At 52.6% G+C, this 22,017-nt stretch overlaps 1 protein-coding gene across 6 annotated transcripts in view; it reads left to right on the top strand.

The window, feature by feature from the left end:
- The first annotated feature begins 4,515 nt into the window (after positions 1-4,515).
- Positions 4,516-22,017, top strand: part of NOS1AP (nitric oxide synthase 1 adaptor protein) — a 44,858-nt gene continuing 27,356 nt past the window's right edge. For 3 of the 6 annotated variants that reach the window (XM_032696694.1, XM_032696696.1, XM_032696700.1), the window contains exons 1-2: positions 4,516-4,668; positions 14,635-14,706. In XM_032696694.1, coding sequence (XP_032552585.1) covers positions 4,564-4,668; positions 14,635-14,706 — 177 coding nt within the window. In that variant the 5' untranslated portion in view covers positions 4,516-4,563. The remainder of the gene's footprint in view (positions 4,669-14,634; positions 14,707-22,017) is intronic. The other 3 variants (XM_032696697.1, XM_032696695.1, XM_032696698.1) reach the window with 1 other exon arrangement.

Below are 22,017 nucleotides of genomic sequence, written 5' to 3'. Positions count from 1 at the left end.
TCCTCCCCTTGCTGAAGTGTTTTACTTCCTTCCCAGCCCTTGCCATTTCGATGTTGATCATCAGGTTTTATTGGGTAGAAAAAGCATCTGCCTGGGGTGCTGACCCACATGCCTCGTTTGATGCTTCTTCCACCTGGGGCTGTGCAGGTAACTGGAGGGACAAAGAGCCCATCATGGGCTCATAGCCAATGAGCTTTGGGATGCTCTCATGCTGCACAGTTTTGTGCCCTATTGCACTTTCCAATTGCTGGACCATGACCCTAAAAAATGTTGCTGCTATAGGATTTTGTGGAAGGACATTAAAGCAAGCAGGAGCACCTAACTATGAGCTGGATCCTACCTTTCCCATCTGAATGCCTGCCTGAGGGCCAATTTGCTTTACAAATTATTGTGCAGAGCTGCAAAGTCTGCCATCTGCTCACTTCTTCTCACAGCCATGCCCTGTGATGTTTGCTTTTCCCACCTGCATCCAGCACAATAAAAAATATTTGCATCCCTGGCCAAAAGCTCTTTTATTATTGCTCTGGCAGAAGGAGCCTCCTGAGCCCAAGCAATGCACAGGGTATTTTCCCCAAAACCACTGTGCTGTGGAAGCGATGTGGGCAGTGGTGGCTGTGGGGTACATCAACTCCCTCTCTTTGAGAGCACAGGCAGCAAGAGGAGGGGTGTACCAGCCTCCTGGGGCTGGGGTGCTTTTCACTGTTGCCTTTTCAGGTTGCTGTCCTCTCCTCCCACAGTGGTGTGGCACAAGAGTTGCAGGGAAAGTTTTAGGGAAGGTTGCAGCTTTCCCATGCTGGCACCATCAGTGTTTTAGGTACGAAGTTCTCTGCAAACATTACGTTTTAGGTTAGATAAAGGACTGTGGGTTGTTCTGTTATAGACTGTGAATATTACAGTAACAAATAGGACTTTATTATGGAAATAGTGCAGTAATTTCACAGTGCTTTGTTTGGTTTTGTTTTGGTTTGTGGTTTTGTTTGTTTTTTTTTCTTTTGTTTTGTTTTCTGATGTTCGTTTTTGTTTGTTTGCGTTTTTTTTGTAACAGACTAGACAGTGGAAACTGACTCTTGCAGGCCAGGTTGTCTTAATAATATATTTGCACAATATTAACTGTTTTCTAGCCCTGAAACCTACCAAAAGTGTGGGATGCTTTGGAAACCACTGTGGGCAAACTTAAACTACCCTGACAAACTCTTTTGGACCTTTGCTTTTGGGGTTTGTGGCCCACTGCAGACCAATGCACAGACGTGTTCCCAAGTGAGGGACAGTCTCTTCCCACTGCAGCCCATGACATCCCAGCTGCTACTGCTGCTGGGGGGGGGGGGGGGGCTCCTTAGCTGGCACACAGTGACATGCTTTTTGGTCTTACTTTTGCATAAGCAGTGCAAGAACATCCTCTCGAGGATGCCAAAGGCAGTGAATGGCCGGCGGGGCGGTTTCCCTGGGGCAGTGCACAGGCAGAACATCACTCCTCGTGCCCCTATGCACACACACAGAAAGCTGGGGCGAGGCTGAGGAAGGCTTTGGGCTTTCCGTGCCGCATTTCCCGGCCTTCCCAGGAGATGGCAGGCCAGCCTTACAAATCCACACCCCGCAGCCCAACCTGCGCCGGGAGAGGCGGGAGCGGGACCGAGCCGCTTTCTCCGCCGCCCGCTGCTGTCTCCTGCGCTGCTCGAAGCCTCGGCAATGGACGAGTCCTTCGAAGTGTCCCTGTAGGTGGCTCAGTGTCGCGTAGCCGTGTCCCTTGCCATCCGCTGCCCAACCTTGGTGGGGTCCCCTCGGGCTCGGGGGACACCTCAGACCCCGAGGGGCGGGTGCACGCGGGCAAGCCCCGGTCATGCCACCGGGTGGGGACAGACGGGGCTGCGACAACCAGCAAACCGGTTACACAACTTCAACGGGTTATTCCAGGGCTCCTAATTATTGACTTTGAAAGGGAGGAAACAGGTTCTGGACTCGGGACAAACATGAGTGTGAGAGTTTAGTCCTCTCCCTATCCTTCGCGGATCTCCTGTACCGTGTGGTGGTGGTGGGCTTGGTTTGGCATCCTGGGATTAGCAGTCCGAAAAAGCTCTCCCAGGAAGAGGTGGTGTTTTGGCAGGCCTGGGACAACGGCAGGGTGTGTAAGGTCGTTGATCCCAGGAAAAAAAAGAGATACAGTTAATTTTTGTTACATAACAAGAAGGTGGAATCATGTGAAATGCTGCAGGTATCGTAAACTGCCTGTGTGACTTTAGCTGGAGTACCACCTGATGAAGCAAGTCCCCCCCAGTCACACCTGGGGCAATAGGCAGGTGTGTTCGGGGCAAACCAATTGCAGAGGAGCTGCTGTTTCCTGTGCCACAGCAGCGCCAAGCCGCTGGTGCGAGAGACACACGAGTAACTGCAGAGGGGGAGTCGTCCCTTGGTTCAAGCCCAATATTTTAAGAGCAGTCTCCAGGCGCTGCGGTAGTTGCTGAGAACAGATGCTGTGCTGTGGGAGAAGCCAGAGGAGCAAGCTATGGAGTGCCCAGGGCGCCTGCGAGCAGCCCCAGCACTGCCATGCAAACCCACCAGGACTACTCGGGAGAAGCTGGTTTGCTTCCCAGACTCTGAAGGCTTTCCATCAAACACCTGCGCCTGCACTTAGGGGAACACCTCCCCGAGGATGCCATTCACTGAAGAGATGCTCACAAGCCCTCCCACACGGGAATTCAATCCTTCACCAAATCCACAGGGCTTTGCTGGCTGTGGAAAGCCTGCAACCTGCAAGAATGTGTGTCTTTAATCAACTTCAGCACAGGAACAGGGCTCCAGAGAGGCTGTGGGATCTTTATCCCTGGGGATACTTGCAATACACCTAGACATAGCCCTGAGCTGCTGCTCTTGTCTCTGAACTTGCCCTGCTGGGAGCAGGCATTGGACTAGAGACTCCTGGAAGACTTCTCTGGTGGCTGTATCATTTCCAGCCCTTGAGACTTCAGTGTTGTCAGCTAAACCTTTGCTAGAGATAATTATAAAACTTCATCAAGAACCTAGAGCATCAAACACTAGAGAGCATATCCAGGCTCAAGACTTTCCCACCACTGCCTTCTGCCTGTCCTAGGCTGAAGTGAGTTCAAGTGGATGTTCAGTTCTCTGCACCTTTTTTCCCCAGGGATTTCTGCAGGTGCAGTCACCAAGATGCTGCAGCACACAGCGCTGGTCCCCTGCCCTCTTCCAGAAACAGGAGTAAAAGTTTCCAAGAGCCCAGGACTTGCTGGTATCTTGTCTTCAATGGGAAATCATCCCTTGATTCATTTGTCCAAGCGCTGACAGCCCTGTGAGATTCCTCCCTGGGTCAGGCACAAGGAAATTGGCAGCACAGCCACTGTTCCCATACAAGTCTCATGGGCATGGTGGAGCACAGGGATTTCTCAGCTTGTTGTGTAAGTGTTTGTGCCCACACTCTTACCTGAGCCTCTGAGGTTGGTGGAAAGCCCACTCCCTTTTGAGGGGAACAATAAATTTTTCAGCTGTGATTGGCTCTGAACTCTTGACTGACTATGAGCTCTAAACTCAAAGGAAGGTCACCACCATTGATTCGGCATGAAAAATCAATGGCCCTGGATCTGCTCTGCCCAGGAAAGGGTCAGCAGCTGGCATTGGTCTTCACATTGCATTTAGAAAGCCAAGGGTAATGGGCTGTGGCTGTAGGATCATGCAAGCACAGCAAGGCAAGGACTTGGTGAACTGTGAGTCTCCTGCAGAGCGCAAGGACCCATCTGTCCTGGGAAAGGCTTGTTCCAAGTGCCTCTGAGGCCATTGTGAGCTCTTCATGCATACTGCCGGGAGATGAGCTCTACAGCATTTGTGGTATTCAAACATAGAAGGATGGAGCTTTTCCTGAGGGTGCACTGTGCTTGTGGGGATAAGGGGTGCAACAGCTTGGACTTGTGGTCAGATCTCTGTGAGCAGGTCATCTGGAAAGCAACTCCGTGGTGCTCTCGGGGGAGGCGGGGTGGGGCACACTCACTGCTTTGGGGGCTTTTATAAGGGAGGGCACAATAGGGCCAGGTCTGGTCGCAAGGCCTTTCTTTAGGCGCAAGATGGGTATTTTCCACTTCCAGCTTGCTTGGTTTCCGCCGTGTCCGGTGTTCATACAGAGATTTGTCAGCAGTTCCCTGGCCCCAGCGACCGCCGCACCCTGCTCCCCCAACCCGGAGGGATGCGCGTCCCGCTCCCGGCAGCGGGCTCGCCCTGTGCGTCCCAGGGGGCGCGGCCGGCGCTACCCACTGCCACCGAGACCCTCCCGAAGCATTGTTTTCCATTTCCCCCCTTTTTTTTCTTCCCTTTTTTTTTAAGTTTGGCGGCGGGGCGCAAGCCCGGCCCCGCGCACTAGGTGTCAGCGCCGCCCGCCCCCGCGATGCTTTCGGGGCCGGTCCTTCCCCGCCGGAGGGGGGGTTCGGAGCCCCCCGCCGCTGCCTCCCGCCCGCCCCGTCGCTCCGCGCTGGCGCGTCCCCGCCCCGGGGCCGGGCGGGGCGGGGGCTCGGCGGCGGCAGGGCCGGGCGCGCTGCAGGGCTGCCCGGCCGCCGCGGGGCCGCCATGCCCGCCAAGTCCAAGTACAACCTGGTGGACGACCGGCACGACCTCCGCATCCCCCTGCACAACGAGGACGCCTTCCAGCACGGCATCTGCTTCGAGGCCAAGGTGGGCGGCGGGCGCGGGGGTTCCGCGGGGGTTCCGCGCGGGGGTCGCTGCCCGGTGCTGCGCCCTGACTCTCCGGTGTGCACTGTTTTCCAGCTCTCATATCGCATAGCCATGGGTTCTATTTTTTTTTGCTTTCCCTTCCCCTTGACGTTTCTTGTTCTCCCCAAAACTCAGATGCAGAGTTGGGCGAGGCTTCCCGCCTATCCTGTAGGCTGGTGAGATGGGTCAGGCTGGAGTGGAGTCAACCTCCTGCTTCACCTTAGCATCCCTCCTTGGCCCTGCATCCCTCCTTGGCTCTGCGTGGTGTTGCTTGGGGACGGTGGCCCGAAAGAGCGGGGTCTGTGTGCATCTTCCCGGGAAAGAGCAGAGGGCTCAGGCTTTGATCTGCGGCTCAAGCGCTGTGGGTACTGCTGGAGTGCCGGTGTGATGGGAGACGGATGTTTGGGGTCTGCAGGATGCCTTGACCCAGGTGCTCCTCTAATGCTCACGTGCGAGCAGCCAGAGGAACTGTGTGCCATTTGCGATGCGGTGCAAGATGCCCACCTAAAATAAAGGCTTGCTATTTGGCTTTACATATATAAACCATCCTTGCTAGTGGATTTCGCAGGAAGTACTCTTTTCCTTTTTTGTTTTTATTTCTGTTAGGACCTTTCAGTCTCTTACTGCACTTAGACTGTGGCTTCCCGCAGGCTGGGAAAAGTCAAGCTAGCTGGCTGCATTGCCCAGCCTGAGCAAATAATGCTGGCCAGCAGTAAACTGGGGAGGAGCTGGCCAGAAGATTTAAAAAGGGAAGCATAAGATCCTACCCCTTTTGCTTCTCCTGGGGGATATGGTTATCATGCTGGCAAGATACTCAAGTGAGGCTGTCTTAGGAAAAAAAACCTGATGTAAAGCAGTTTTGAGTGGCAGGAAAGCAGGCGTCTGTCACGTACTGTTGTCTTCGGAGCACATGTACTCTCAGGGGAAGAAAATCACGGATTTGGCATCTAATTGTGTGCAGTGCCCTCAGGGCAAGGCTGTGGCTCATCAGAAGGTGTCAAAGTGTTATTTCCCCCCTTTTCTCTGGGCTGGGAGGGTTCCCCGGCAGAGGCCATCACCTGCCCCGTGGCAGGCGCTGCACTGCAGAGCGCAAAACAGCGGAGTTGTTGTTTATGGAGCAAACTTAAACCTGCTTTGCAACTGTTTCCTGGGAAAGACTGTTCAAGCTCAACTTTGTAGCCTTTTGCTCCTGCGTTATTTGAGCCGATCGCTGTTTTACTACCAGCACCCGCTCACCCTTAACCAGGGGGGAGGCTGCAAGGCATCTCCCAAATCCCATGTGCCATTTCCATGCCAGGTTTGGGTGACCTGGCTTGGGGCTGAGGAGTGGGATAGGGCGTCAGCAGCCCCTCGGTCTGCTCATGGCTCATGTCTGCTCCATGCTGGTGGGCTGGCTGTGTTAATGCAGTGCTGCATATTAGTCTTTGTTAGCTCCTCTTTCTCTTATTTGGTATCCGGTGGCACGCGTTAATGCCAAGCACAGTCTGTACGAAACCCAGCTTCTCAATTCGTGGGTTTCTCCAGCAGCCCTCGATGCCAGATACGGAATGCAGATGGCTTAGACAATTACTCTATCCTTTTATTAGATTGCTGGAGATTAATTAAATGCTTACACTCCTTTAGTTCCTTTTATCCCCAAGAATCCCAAGCGCTTATACCCGCACAGCTCTTGTTGCAGCCAGGCACCCAGCGCAAGTCACACAAGTGCAGAACTCTGATTTAGAGCTGAACTTCGGGGCAAACTTAAACAAGAAAAATGCTCATCTGGGGCATCGGGACTTGCATGCCTGTCTCCTAAAATCCTCCTGGGATGGCTGATAGTGTGGGTGGTGAGGATCCTGGTGTTACAGCCCTCGGCAGCTGGATCAGTGCTCTTTGCTCCAGCAGCCTGAGATTCCTGACGAGCTTGCTTGGGGCTCACTGCAGGGGGGTAATGTAAGCCTGAGTTGGTATGTGCTGATTTATTGTTTTAATTTTTAATTTTATTTTTATGCTCAGACCTGCTGCTGACTTTAACTGGCATGTGTGGTGGATGTAGGGCGTGTTTTGGTCCATCAGTAGCAGATGGCATCCGTGCCGTTGTCCCCCTTGCCTCTGTCCTTAGGGAGTCTTGGCATCCCAGGACGGGTGGGTGGCCATGGGCAGTCAGAATTTGGACCCTTGTCAAGCAGAGAGCGATGGAGTCTATCTGAAGGAAGCAGTGCTGTCACATGTGATGTGATGCTGTCAGGAGAGTTATGCCTCTCATCCCCACTGGAGCCACTGTGCTCATATGCTATGGCACAGGGACACTGAGTCAGAGCAAAGTATCCTCTAAGGATTGTGTTAATCCATATTCTGGAGATAAATCCAATAGATGGAAAATCCCACCCCATCTTCTTAGGAACAGCAATACATTTCACACTTTTGGATCTGTTTTCATTGGCCACTTGTCTTGGCACCAGACCCCTCTGTATCCCAGAGGTGCCTCAGTCAGGCTGCTGGGAATCGGAGGAGCTGGCTCCGAGGGAAGGCAGGACGTTTGTTTTCTTCTGTGTCTTGCAGTCTGAATTGTTGAGTAAAATCAAAAGCCTGGCCTCTTGGGTTAGCTGAAGCATTCAGATGAAAGAACTGGGAACTGCAGCATGGTGCAGGGGAGCAGACAGAAATTCCCCCTTGTGCAGTGGTTTTCTGGTTAAATAAATGGAGATGTAGAGAGGAAAGACACCTCCCATCCTCCTCCACCTCCATGAGAAGGAGAGGGATATGAGCTTACTCCTTATCTTCCCAAAGCCATGGTGCTGCAGGACAAAACCCAAGAGCCACCTTGTGCAACACCAGCAATTCTGTGCATTCAGAAATTATGACTCAGGCTACTCCAACGCCTCCAGAGAGATCAGCAGGCAGAGAGAATTAGGTGGGGTGGCAGAGTCTGTCACTGGACTGCCAGACCCCTGTCTGTTGGAGTTTTGGGGTGTGCTTGGTGCTTCTGGGTTTCCACAGGAAAGTTGTTACTGTCCCTGTCCTTTGAGCCCCTTTTGGGAGCCCACTGGGCTGGGCTGGGCTGGGCTCTCCTTCTGCCCCAGAGGTCTTGTCCAGAGCAAGGTCCCACCTGCCTAATATCCATTATTTGGAAACAGCTGTTAATTCTTCAGTCCTGTTAATCCCTCTACAGTGCCTTAATGTACATGGTTCCCAGTGAAGGGGCAGATGGATGTCAGGACCCTCTCTGCTGCTCCCCCAAGTACAGGTGAGAGCAGAAAGGGCTGCCCAAACACATCTTGATCTTTGACAGACTCAGTGCCTGAGATCTGGGACTGCCATGGGCCTGGAAATCACATGTGCTGAAACCTGATGTTCCTGATACTGGACGTGCTTGCAGATAAGTGCAGGACTGGAGGTTCAGGAAGATTGCTGTTCTTCTGTGCAGCAGGTGGGGTTTTTGGGTTTGGGTGGTGGGGTATTTTTTTTTCCCTTAAGTGATCTTGGCAACCAGGCATTTTCTCTCATTTTTGTCAGTGCTTTTCTCTGCTTCTGTGCGTGGGAAACTGAAGTTGAACTGAGCATCTGCTGCTCTCTATGTTTGGAGATGGGACATGAAGGAGACTTTAGTCTAAACCAATATGTCCCTTCCTCTGAACCTCTCCAGCCCACCTGCCTGCCACCCTCCTGAGGCTGCGAGCACCAGCAGTGCCTGCTGGTTGCTCCAAAGAGAAATTCATTACCTGGAAAACAATTATAGCCTCAGATGAACACTAAGCAGGGAATGGACATGTATTCCACATAATTCCACTCCTGTGTGTATTTTTATGTACAGAGAGGCTGCACGTAACAGTGTTGGAAATTGGTTGAATTGCAGGCAGCTCTGATTGGGGTGCTTAGTTCCCCTCCACTTCTTCAGGTTCCCTTCCCAGCAACTGTTCCTTCCCTGGAGGGCAGGGCAGCAGGAGGCAGGTTGTGTGAAGCTGTGCACCAATTTGGATGGCTGGGAGAGACTTGGCAGCTCGATTTGGGGGCTGTTTGTACTGGCAGGTCTGGTGTGCTCTGTTGGGGCTGCTCAGCCCAGAGCAAAGCTGCAGTGTGCCTGAGCCCGGGATTGCTTGCTTCAGGCTATAAATAACCTTCCCAAGTCTACAAAGGTTCTCCTCTGAAACAGTGGCATATTTCTGCCGTACTTGTTAAGTCAGTTCACAGACTGCTTAGTGAAGCTCTTAGCAAAGAAAACTCAGTCAGGATTTGGCAAAGCCACATGTGCCCAGACTGTAGGTCCCAGCCGGGCAGCACGTGGGCTCAGCAGATGCCAGAAGGTCCCAAGGAAGCAGTAATGGGGGTGGGATCCTCCCAGCCCTACTTTCTGCAGTGCTCTGGTCTTGAGCATCTTGTACATGAACACCTGTTGGGGCTGTAGCTGGGTGTAGGTGCAGGAAGCTCAGGCCGTGCGTGGGGGGCGGCTGTGGGTGGTGTGCCTGGGTGTGGTACAGAAATGGGGTGAGTGGACAACCCTGCTTCATCATCGTGGAAAAACTTTTATCTCTCCTCTGCACCTGCTGTCTCTGTGCCCTGGTGTCCCCACTGCACAGTCACCTGCAGCAAAGGTGTCTCCCCTTTTCATGCCAGCCCTGTTTTGGCTGGTGAGAGGGGAAGGTGGGTGCAGTGCACATGGCTCGGGTGGGTGCTGGATCTTGTCTTGGCAATCCCAGAACTCTGTGTTTCTGGCACTTGAGCCCCTGCGCAGCTCATAAGCATGGCAAGCGCTGCTGGGACCAGCAGATAGATAAGCACTGATATCCTTAAGGGTTCAGCCTGGCCAGTGCTGCCTGGTGTGAGGGTCCCTGTGTTAATGCCTGCTGTCTGGGTGCATCCCAGCTCTGGATGAGTCTGACATACTGCCTAAAACTGCCTGGCTGCCAGGGCTGGATGTACCCAGTTGTCCTCGGGGTGCAGAGCCCTGCTAAGGGAAGACTGGGCAAGGCTGGAGGCCCACAGTTCAGCAGGGCACCCGTTTGCTGGGCTCAGAATGGAAAGCCAGGGCTTTTTTCCATTGAAGTCAGCTGGCATCATGAGTTTTCCATCCCTTTTGGCCTCTGAGCCTGCACCACCGCGGTCTGAGTAAACTTCCCCCTTTCCTCCCAGCGAGGTTGGGTGTTCCTGAGGTGCAAGGCAGAGCTGGGGCCGTGCCAGCCCAGACCCTTGGCTCCTTGGGCTGAGGCCATGCGTGGGCAACTGGAGAGCAGGAACAGTGGGACAGCAAAAGTCCTGGGAATTGGGTTTCTCCTTGCTCTTCCTAATGGCAGAAGCCCAGGGAGAAACCCTTATCAGCCAATCTGCAGACAGGCTGGGTGTTCCCTGGGCACTGAGGAAATCAAGGTTTAAGATCTTGGGGCACCTGGCACAGGACCAGGGGTCAATGTTCCAGTATCTGGTGCAGCCTCACCATCTCAGACTCTTCAGAAATCTGGGGTCCCTCACGCTCTGTGTCTGATGCCTCCCAACGGGCTGCTGGTAACTCCAGTGGCCCCTCCGTAACCCGGCTGCAGGATCCCCTGCTTGGACGAGGCTCTCCTGGCTCTGCAGGTGGCTGTGTAACCTGTGGTGTGATGCCCCAACCTCGGGCTAGTGCCAGCATGTCCCCCCTGCCCGTGCTGCCCTGCTGCCTGCTGCAGCTCCTCTGCAGAAGCAGTGGCTCCCTATTCGTGGCAGGGTCTCTGGTTCAGGGTGGCTTTCGAAGCTGGAAACCTGACAGCCAGCTGATCCAGGCTCCCCTGTAAGCTGGGGATGATTCAGCCCTGACCTTTGCACACTGCATTGGGCTGCCAGAGCAGCAGTGTGCCTCCCTTGGGAAGAAGCTCCTCTTTGGGAAGGCTTTGGCTGCCCACCTCTGCCCACCACCGATCTCATCAACACCCCTTCCAAGGTGTCCCCTGTCAGGGATGCGATCGGCCTTCAATTTTCTGAAAATATCTGCCACCTGCTGTCACAGGAAAAGCATCTTCTCAAGAAAATTCATTTCTGACAGAGCAGAAAACGAGCAATATTAAATAGCCTCAAGCAAAAATGAGAAACTGAGTGACTTGTGCAAACAGTGCTTTGGCAAAGTGCTCCCCTTTGTTTTCTGTTTAAAAAACAGACTTTTTTTTTCCCCTGGCATTTCCCAGAAATGGGCAGATCTTTTGGAAGCCACGGGCAGGGAGTGCATGGTGTGAGCTGTGTCCAGAGACTCCTTCCCACCGTGCCTGGGACAGAGAGGAGAGCCTATTTGCATGGCAGGGGGAGAGCAAGCAGAGTCCCTTCAGGTGCTCAGAAGCCCGAAGGGTGATGGCTACCTGTGCTGTGGCAGGGAGAGGGGCTGCCCATTGTGGGGGCCCTGGAATGATGAATGAAAGGCTGGATGCCACACACGGGGATGAGAAGCAGCGAGGCATGTGAGGGACCAAATGCACCCTACAAAAGAGGTGCTTTGTGCTGGCGTTGGCAGTGCAAGGGCTGCCTTTGTGGGGCTGCCAGGGCGCCTGTTACACGAGGGACCCTCTGAGCTGCCCATTCACCAGCGCTCCGAGAGGGTGGCCTTTCTTCTCCTAATTGGGTTGAGGAGGAGGGGGCTGCCTGGGACTGCCCTCCCCACCTTCAGAGCATCCTAATCCCCCTTGGCTCTTGGGTGCAGGTGGGGGGCTCTACCTTTGTCCCCCCATCCTTTGGTGGGGTCGTGGGGCCGTGGATCGGTAGGCAATTATTTGGAAAAGCTGCATCCTGCATATGTACATATGTTTTCCCCCTCAGTTTGTGGGGCTTTGGGGTGGATGGATTCTTTCATAGGTCTATTTTCTTTGGCAGTCCTTTCACACAGCTTTATTTTCTTTCCTTTTGTCTCAGGCACCTTCCTTTCTCCTTCCTGGGCTCAGCCCTGGCCCCGCTGGCTCCCTTTTCCATGGGGTCAGCGTGCTGGCACAGATGCTGGACTGAGTCCTGGGAGCCGGGACAATGGCCCCTGCGGGGACCAGGACCACCGCCGTGTGCCTGGCACCTCGCTTGGGGCACACATATGTTAAAGGAAGGCAAAACTCTGTGCCTGGGAGTCCCCATACTTGAGGGGTCTCTGGAGCTCCTGCCCTGGGAGCGGGGGAGCTCAGTCTCAGTGTTGGGGTGGGATGAGGGGGAAGTATTGCACTGTGGAGGCTCTGGCTGCTTTGCTAATTCTCGCCTTTGCCTCACCTGCTTTTCCCCACACCTCTTTCCATAATTAAAATTGGTGCTGTGAGTAGGAGGGCTGGAGTTGAACAGAGCAGGAGCAGCCCTTGTTGTGCTTAGCACTTGGAAAACACTACTAAATACGGATGGTTTCTCAGGCCATCCTCCCTCCTTGCCTGGGAAGTCAAAGACCAACTCGCAAGTCTACATTTTATCTGAAAGACTGATTTCCAAGTCCACGTTTTTGGGCAATATTTGCCACATTGTGAAGGGTTACTCTTCTGCAGTGCGGTTCTCACGTGTGATTTCTGCCCTGAAGGCAAAAATAATCTGGGGAGACTTTGTCCATCTGTTGAGTTTTGTGAAATGTGCAAAAAATACCTGCCTCCGGAGTGAAGGGAGAAGGGGGTGTTTTCAGAGCTGTGAGCACAGTAATTGTGTGAAGTGAGCCCACACTGGGGCTGCATGTGCTGAGGTCTCTGGTGGGAGCACCCACAGGATGTGGGCTACAGCATGATGCCCTGGAGCCCACGTTTGGGAGCAAAGCTGAATCCTGCAGAGTTTGTGACCTGTGCCCCTTGTTTTGGGTACATGTGAATGTGGGCTGGAGGGGAATAGCTGAGTGAAGGGGCATAGATAGGACAGCACTGAGAGATCTCTGCTGCTGGTGCTGTTTCCCAGGAGGCCCATCCAGGGAGGTGTGCTCGTCCCAAGGTGGTGTCTGGCTTATGCTCCATCACTTGCTTACAGGGTGCCCCAGCCCTGCTGGGCCTGCACATGCAATTTTGGGCATGAGGTTGTGGTCGGCAGCCAGGAGACTGGCATTGCTGGAATTCATGTGGCTGTGGGAGGCAGTGGTAGATGCAGCCCATCTCCTGCCCAGCTGCCACTGCTTGCCCTGTCCTTGGACGTGCCTGTGTTCTGCACCTGCCTGCAGAAGGAAACACAGGGGAAGGAAAGCGATTACCCTGCCAGTGGTAGTGACCTCATGCTGTTGGGAATAGCTGGAAGAAGATAGGCATCCTCTGGCTGCAAAAGTCTGTCCTCCTCCTCATGTAGCCTAAGAATTTCCCTTCCTCAGATGGGAAAAACTGGTGTGGGGAGGTGCTGTGCAGTGGGGACGTTTGCCTGGCAGGACAGGATGGGGAGAGGCTTCTTCCTTAGGTGCTGAATGGTGACTGTGTGTTCAGGGCTTCAGCTGCCTCAGCCCTTCTCCTCAGCTCCTGCTTTTTATTGATGGTTTCCAGACTTTATATAAGAAAAGGGAATCGATTGTGTCTGAGATGCCTCTCTCAGTATGACCTGACACTTTGAAGGGGTGGAAGACTCTGTGTTGGGGATGTGACTGAAAACTTACCCAGGCCTTTGTGTTTGTAGCCGGGCAGTGAGGGGCTGGGGCCTGGGTAAGTGCCACGTGTGCCGGCACTGCCCGTCGTGGGCTGTAATTCCCAGTTACGTAAAGCTGCCCTGCACCACAGCAGCCTGCACAGCATGTGACGGACATGCCAGCTGTTGGGTGTTTATTTTTATATTCTCTCTCTTCACATCTCCTCTCAGCACTGACTGCCCAGTGCTGGTCACTGTACACCTGCCTGTGTCCGCCCCCAGGCAGGAGCTGTGCATTTGGGGATGGCCTCACGGGGCTGGTAGGCTTGTTGGATTGGTGGTGGGGGGTTTAGCAAGGAGGGCTTTCAGAAACACAGGGCTCTCTGAGTTTCTGGGTGTCTGTTTCTGGGACAGCATGCACCCAAAGCTCAGATGTGGTCATGCAGCCCCTGCACCTTGTCCTCCATAGAGGTGGCAGCAGCAGCCCAGGGGAGAGGAGCTGGGGCTCCCACAGCGATGCTGGGTGAGAAATAACCCCTCTCAGCAGCCTCTGCCTGTGCCGTGATCCCCAAGCACATGTTCAGACACTTAGGCACCCATCTCAGCACTGCTGCTTGAAACCAGTGACTTGGGCTTTCGTGGTGTCAGTGAAGGTTATGGCCATATTCACAGGAACACGTAGCCCTGTCAGTTTTAGTGCCTGTGCTGTGCTCCCGAGTGTTACATCAGCCCTTGTGTCGAGATGAAGCATGGGAGCACAGGGGGCTAGTTAATAGGCTCAAAATGCTTTTCTTCTAACTACATGTTTTTAGCACTCAGCATTGACTCTTCATCACTTGTCTGTTTTCTGATCCTTCTTCTGAATCTGCCCTCTTCCATTTTATTTTTAAAAAGGTTTTTGTTTGGCGTTTCTCCGTGCTGGGTCGCAGTGGCGCTGCCTTTGGTCCCCTCTGAATAGCAAAGCAGCTCCTTTATTCTAGAGGCTTGGCCTGGAGGCTCAGCATTGCTGCAAAAACAGCCACGGGTTTGGTAGGGCTATAATTAAATAATGAGGGGCCTGACACAGGACAGGTTGGCCCAGCTATTTTAGGGATATTCCAACACCCAGGTCTATAACCGATGACTCAGTGCAGCTGAGGGGATGTTGGCTTATACCTACATGCTTTGATCATGGCCTAGATGAATAAGCCCTGCTGGCCTGATGGATGAAGTTGTTTTATTTCTAGAGAAAGGGCTGCTGAGTACTTGCAACGTTATGGTGAGGGAACAGCTTCATGATGGGAGGAGTACAAGGATTCAGGTGCAGCAGGCAAAATGCTGCCCATTCCCCAGAAGTGACCCTGAGTTCCCTTCATGGATGCTACTGAGGCCATGGTGGGACTGTGACGTTTCCAGTTTTGTAGAAACTCGACTGATCTCCTCTTTCTTTCCCTCCAGTACATTGGGAGCCTGGATGTGCCACGGCCAAACAGCCGGGTGGAGATCGTGACGGCCATGCGGCGGATCAGGGTGAGTGTGGCGAGGACGCTCCTTCCCCTTCTGTGTTGGGGTAGCTGGGGCACCCCTCCTCCATCTGCACTTGCAGCTTTGCCTTGCATGAGTCCTGTCCTCCAGGTTATTCATGACTCTGTATTTTTCCACTTTCTCCACTGACACCTCCATGTAACCCAGGCACGATGCCTGTGAGCTCCATGTGCCACAGAGTCACATGTGCAGCGTGGCTGGCCCCTGTGGTACCCAGGCATGCTGTGTGCTGTGGCTGGGGTCAGCAGCAGGGCTGTCTCCATTCTCGCAGTGCTGTGTCCGCTGCAGGAGCATGTGCTGTGGGGGCAGGGATGGGGTGGAAGGTGGGCGAGGGATGTGGCGCTGTTGGCGCTGGCTGGTAACTGTGTAGCACTTCCACCATTCGGAAGATTTCCTCATTTGTCAGTCGCAGTTACAAAGTAACAACAAACTATTTATGGAAGAGGTATGTTGGGGTTTTACTGTTTGTGTGTTTCAGCTGCGTGAAAATTTCCTTGCTGAAGGATAGTGCCTGCCTAATGGCAATGTGCAAATTAAAGTGCAGAGTTACGAGCTCTGGGGCCGGCCAGCAGCAAGCTTGTTTAACAGCGAGTAGGTCAGGGGATGTCATCTGGTAATGAAGTCATCTGGCTTCCCAAAATACTTACAGTCAGGATATAGGACACTCTTGCTGTATAATGCTTGGCCAATAGCCAGGAGAGGAGCTTTTCTTCTGCTCCCCAGCCTCTCGCCTGCAGAACTGGAAGGTGTTCAGGGCAGGCTGGGAGGGGAGAAAACCACACACCCTGTGAGCTCGCTGCCCCCATGCTTAAAACAGCAGGAGCTTGACTGCTCTTTAAAACATGAGACAGACCTTTGGACTGGAGTAGACCTTGGCATGGTATCTGTGGCCACATGGCCACAGGCGCAGGTAATTTGGCCTGTCCGTAAGCAAAGGGTCTGCCCTGTCTTCCAGGGATGGCTCCCTCCTGGGAATAACACTCTTAACTGGAAGGACCTGAGGGAACTCTCAGGGATGTTGGGTAATGAATGAGCTAGCTGTCTTTCTGGTGGCCTCATGAGATCCCATAAGCACTGGACCTGCTCCTGTCACTGAGCAGCTCTATCAGAGTTCTGCTCCTCTCAACCCCTCCTGTAGACTTTTGCTATAATCTGAATTTCTCTTTCCTTATCACCAGGAGGAGAGGGGTATTATATCTCAAGTCAAGGAGTATCACATCCCAAGGACACAGATTGCCAGGCTCTTCTTTTTCAAGCTTTCAGGGTGTAAATAGATTGTGGGCTTTACTCCTCAACAGCTTTCCCACCCGCTGCCCTGTCCTCTCCATGGTGTTTAACGCTGTGACGGGTGCACAAGCTGGGAAGTCCTTTATGGCATTAGGTTTGCTCACCATGTTTCCATGTGAGGTTTGGGACAGAACAACTGTTATGCCATCAAGAGTTCTCATAAACAGCAGTTTCCTCCTCTGCCTTTCAAGATAAGGCTTTTGAAAGAATGCAGCTCCAGCCCCAAAATCACAGAACTCCACCTCAGTATGGGAGGATTGGCACAACTTCGAGGGTTTAAGTAAACCCTAGGAGAAAAAAAAGAAAGAACACCAAAATATCCTTGTTGACCAATATAAATAAACTTAAGCACAGTTTATAAAATTCATAGATTAAGCTCTGAATGGCAGAGAAGGGACACAAAATAGGGTAAAATAATGTTTTTTCATGGTGAATGATGTGCTTGAAACATGTGCTCAGGCTTCCTTCGTCTAATGTAAGACAGGAGAGATGCAGGTCATTGAAAGGCCATGACTTTGCAGGTCAGATCTGCCAGAGAGATTTTTAATGTCTGTTTATTTGTTGCGGGGTGCTGTTTCTGAGGAGGATGCCAGGATGGTTTGTTTTGTGGATGTTTACATGTAAAGCCCTCTGGTTTCCTGTGCTTTGTGGTGGCCTCACGCCTGGCAGCAGGATGTACCATAGCATTGCAAGGGCATTCCTGGCTGGGTGCTGGGGGCTGATTTCAGTTTGGCTGGAGGTGAAGGAATGCATGTCCTTCTTAAAGAACACAGCTACCCTTCTGCTTTAGGGAATAAAATAATCTCAAAACATTGGCATGGGGAAAACAGAGGAAGAAAAAGCTTACTTAGGTGCAGAAAACAAGCAGTGGGAGGTCATCCAGTGCAAGCAACAATGGTTCTGTGTATGGGGTGGGAAGCAGCTGCTGACCCTGAGGCTTGTGTAGTTTTTAATGCAGTCCCTGGTTTAGGGGCAAAGTGCTCTGTCTCAGCTTGTTCCAAGTTAGTCACTGCTGGGGAAGGAGGGGGACCTTCTCTGTCCCTGCTGCCGCCACAACTCCACTTTCTCAGTGCTGCAGGCACCATAGCTGCTCTCTTGGCTTTACCTCTATTTACGAAATGATAAAGAAAATAATCCTGCAAAGAAGTGATGAAGCTGCTAACAGTGGGGATCCCAGAGGGGAGAGTGCCCTGGAAGCCTCCCATGACTGCCTGTGCTGGGCTGGGAGCAGGGAGGGAGGGGGGCACCAGTAGCAGCAGCACCTCCTGTAGTGCTGCCTCCCTTCTACTCCCCCACACTCGGGGCCTGGTGGATCCTTGCTTCCTGTTTACATGGAGACCTGACCCTTTGGGGGCACAGAGGAGGACACAGCATAGCTGACATTGTTGGGATGCCTGCTCCAGGCGGGCTCTCCCGCCTTCTGCTGCTCTCCCACTCTGCAGAGCAGAGCAGTGGCCGTGGGCAGGACAGTTTCACCTGAGCAAGAGGTACAGATTAAATGCAAATGTGGTCCATTGTGTGGATCTAGGTTGAGAGGAACTTTAAACAGGGGGTTGATGTTGCAGGGCAGGGATGCCATCCCCTCCTCCCCACTGCTGAAGGGCTGGTGATGCCATGGCCATCCTTATGATGTTGGCTGGAGGGAGAGTTTCTGTTCAGAAGCAAGAGGTTGTGGAGAATCCCGGGGATTCTTGCAGCTCAGGGAGAGGAGGGAAGGGGAGGTGTCAGCTCTCTGCCTTCCTGCTTTTCCTTCCTGCATCAACGGGGATTTCTGAGGATACAGCCCTATCTGCACTGCACCTTGGTGCAAATCCCTGGCCCTGAAAGGACTCAGTGGAATGGGACATTAGCCATGCCAAGGATGCACTTGGACAGCAATTTTGTGAGCATTTGCTGCAGCTTTCCTCCAAAGCCTACATCTTTCCTTCAAAGCACTGATGGCCACGTCAGTACCAATAAATACAACAGGCCAGGGCTTGCATTCCAGGCAAACTGCTCGGCTTCTGTTAGTTCAACTGGCCCCCTTCTCCTCCTCATCTCAAAACAGGGTGACCCAGTCCATGTTGCTGCTGGGGTAGGTTGGTTGGCTTTCAAAATGCTCCTTGGCTCCTCTGGATGCAAGGTGCGAGGAACCGATCTGTGAGTCCAGACCTGTGGGCACCTGAGCATCAGAAAGTCCCAAACTCAAGACTAATTAGGCTGTTGCTACAGCTGCAGACAGCCTGTCCTGTTGATGTGAGCCCAGGTCACCTTCCTTGCCCAGGCTCTCTGGGAAGCAGCAGCCAAGAGGACACAGTGATGTTCTGTTCTGGGCCAGTCATGGGCAAAACTGGAGAAATTCAGGAGTGAGCTCCTGGGTCTGTCAGATACCAGAGAGGGTGTTACAGTACTGGAGAGCAAGAGCCCAAGTGATGTATCTTCCCAGCCATAAGGGTTATGAGCTGTTGAAGATTTCAGTTGAAAATGCCTGCAAGATATCTTTTTGCTTCCCTTCTCTTCCTGATGAACATGTGGGGCCCTAAATGACAATGATAACTATATATTTTTTGTGTTGTCATGATGTAAATGCATGCAAATACTTTCCTCTCTGTGCCCCTGGCATGTCTCCAGTGCAGCCAGTGCTGCCTGGCTGGGGCTTGGTGCTGTGGTTCTAGAGAATTTGTAATCAGCCTTTTTTCCCTTCCAATTTGTTACTTGGATTGCTGAGTGCAGCTTTAATCCCGGTTTCCTTTGGAGAAATCTTATATAGGCACTTCTTAAAAGCTGCTTCTGTGGAAGTCTTCTGCAAGCCTGTTTCTGGGAAGCGTCCAGCTGAGTTTTGCAGGCTCAGAACAGGGAGGCATTCCAAGCACTTGAAAATCTAGCTTCTCTACACCTCCTACTCTGTCAGGTACATCTGATTTTGTGGGACTTCTGCTGCTTTGCATAGCTGAGCTCAATTTTAGCAAATTGGCAAAATTACTGAATTTCAACAAGCTTGTTTAAAGCAAGATTTTGCATCCTCTGCAGGCCACAGGTGCAGTTGGACTGGTGTGAAAATTGATGCATGTGGCTGGTTATTTGTGTAGAGCACCTGGTATAATTTTGAGCTTGTTTAATTAGAATATATCTGAGATAGCCTATGTCCCTGCCATGGTGAGTTTTTAGAAGCATCAGGTCACTTACAGTGATGCCTACTTTTTTTTTCATCTCTCTTTCACCATGCAAGGAGCAGCACAGCTCTCCCTGCTGCAAAGCGGAGCAGGATTTGGGAGCAAGCTGGCCCTGTGTGCCTGGGGCAACCCACCCCCATCTGTCTGTGAGGACCAGCACTGTGGGCAGTGGGCTGGCCAGGCTTTGGCTGCCTGAAAAACACAGCCTACTTGCCAAGTCACGGCACTCAGCACAAGGAGAATGATTAACAAGCTAATGGCTTGACGTGATTATCTGAGATGAACGAGATTATGTTGTGTGAGATCTGGGAGGAACCCAAACGATATCTGTAATAATTTCAATTGCTCTTTCAGTGCTCTGACAGTCACAGTAAATGGGTGAAGGCTTCTGGGCAAGCTCGTTGTATTTCTGCTGGCATCACCAGTGCCACTTAATGTCATAACTAAATAATGGCTGGTCCCATATTGCTACCAACATGCCGCCTACTTGATGGCATGAAATAGGTCAAGATCTCATCCTGTGGTTAGTATTTATTCAATAAACTGGTTAAATACCCAGATTGATTGGAATAGCCTTTTGTCCAAGACTGCCCACGAGGAAAGGTTGTTTTCCAGGAGGGTTGACCAAAGCATGGTGGCCCTGGCTTTATTGCCAGGCCAGGATGGGGCAAGTGCTTTTCAGTGGAAATGTAGAGGTTACTGACAGCATTAAGTAGGGTGAGTTGTAATGCACACTTAGTAAAATTAAAAGTTTAGGGAGGTAAATGACTCTGTGTGGCAGAGGGCAGGCATCTGGACTGGTAAAGAGCTGTGAAGTGTGAGCCATTAATTCTGGAAAGGAAGGTCTGAGTCCCAAGGAAGGTGGTTATGGATGGTGCTTCGGGCACTCCTTGCCAGAGAGGCTTTGGGAAGGCACCGAGGGCAGACACGAGCAACCAGCACCTGTGCTGGCTGTCTGCTGGGCGTGCTGGGTCATGTGGTGGCAGGAATGTCTGGGCTCAGCAGACATGAGACCTGGTGGGTGCTGAGGAGACAAGGTACAGGCATGCTTTTCTTCCCCTGGTAGCTGGCTTCATAAATCAGTCCTGATAAGCTCGTTGCCTTTTGGCTTCCAGCTATGTCCTACCTAAGAGTTCTCTGCTGAACTTGAGACAGCACCATGTCCCTTGTGGCCAGGCTCCAAAATGTGGTGAGGTGGAGAGCTTGATGGCAGGGGGTCCAACCTGAGAAAGAGCAGGGGATTCCCAGCTGGACAGAGAGCTTGGTCGAGAATGAAGGAAACCATAACTCAGATGAGGCAGCATGGTTTAGGAAAGCTCCTGAGCCAGGAGGTACATTCCAGTGTGCGATCTTCCCCATGCCTCCAAGTCTCTCTGAGGAGCTCAGCACTTCAGCTCTGGGCAAGTGTCCCACGGGCAGGCGATGCCCAGGGCTCTGGCAGGAACACGTTGACTGACGCTGGGCGTGCCAGCACAAGCAGCAGTGTTCCTGATGGGTGATGCTGGCCTGGAGCCAGTCCAGTGCCTTTGAGAGGGCTGGGAGCCAAGTAGACGCCGAGCCCGGGGCAGGACTGGAGCTTCTGGCAAAAAGCTGGGAGGCAGCAGTGCCTCCAGTCCCCTACATCCCCGTCATGCATCCTTGCCCTCTGTTTGCTTGGGTTGGCCTTCCCTTGGTTGGACTCTTCCTTCTCGGAGAGCCCATGGTGTCTCCCTGTGATTCATCTCGCTCCCTGGCTGGGGGTTTTCCCCACCATGCTCACAGTGAGTCACGTTTCCAGCTTGCCAATGCCATCATCTGAGCCATCAGCAAATATCTGCTAGGAGCTCAAGGGAGAGGACAGGGAATAACATCTGCCAGGCTCCCTGAACATGGGGGAGAGGGCAGACCTTCAGCATCACTCCTTTCCAGCCAGGACATGCTCTGCTGGCTCCCACCCCTTCTCTAAGTTCATGGTCAGCTTGTAAAGTAATTTCACAAATGTCCGTCCCCTGTGGGCCCTTGTGCTTCCTCCTCTTCCTCCTGCTTCCCACTTTTCTTCCTCAGAAATGGTTCTTTGAGCAGGTTTTAGAGATTGCACTTTTGGATTCCACAGTCTGTGGGACATAGCACGCTGGACAGGTAACCCTGGCTTTCTGTGGCTCCCTCCCGTGAGGCTCCCATGTTGCGCACGTGGCTTTGGTGGGGCAGCAGGCTCAGTTCTGTGCCAGGGCTCAGCTGCACTTGAGGCAGGGGAATACAGCACTGCAAACCTTGCTTTCTGCTGGAGCGTAGCTGGAGTGTGGACACACATAATGTCTGTGGGACTGCAAATGCTGTGGAAGCTGCCAGAGGTGCCCACGGGGCTCTCCTCTGTGTGCCTGCTCTGGCTTTTCCTCCTATCTAGAAAGGAGTGATTTGTTGCACACTGTGGCTCATGGGCATGGATGGATTTAGCCTGGCTGTCAAGGCAGGGATGTCTGCAGCTTGTTCTGGGAGATCTGGGGTCCTGTTAGTGCTGATAATTGCTGTTTGTAAGGGTTCGAAGAGTTCTTGAGGAAACCATTGTCCTTTGATAGGTCTCTGCTCCTTCTGCAAGGTAACAGAGCTGCTTTTGATAATCTGACCCTCAAACTTGCATAAATCTCTGCAGAAGGTTTTGTTATTGAGGGAAAGGGCTGTGTTTAGTGTCATCAGCTGTAACACACCCAGCTCAGCACACACCAGCCCCACCACTGTCACCAAGAGGTGCTGCTAGAAGCTAATGAAGATAACCATCTGCACTTACCTTTGCATTTTAGAGTAAATTTCTAAGAGTAGCACAGGTTCTGTGCTCCTGGCTACCTGAGAGGTTGTTGAGAGGAAAAAATGGGTTTGAGAG

Source organism: Chiroxiphia lanceolata, chromosome 9 (assembly GCF_009829145.1).
Source record: "Chiroxiphia lanceolata isolate bChiLan1 chromosome 9, bChiLan1.pri, whole genome shotgun sequence".
Taxonomy (NCBI): Eukaryota; Metazoa; Chordata; class Aves; order Passeriformes; family Pipridae; genus Chiroxiphia; species Chiroxiphia lanceolata.
The sequence above is the reverse complement of the archived record's forward strand: the minus strand, read 5'-3'. Positions and strand labels throughout refer to the sequence as shown.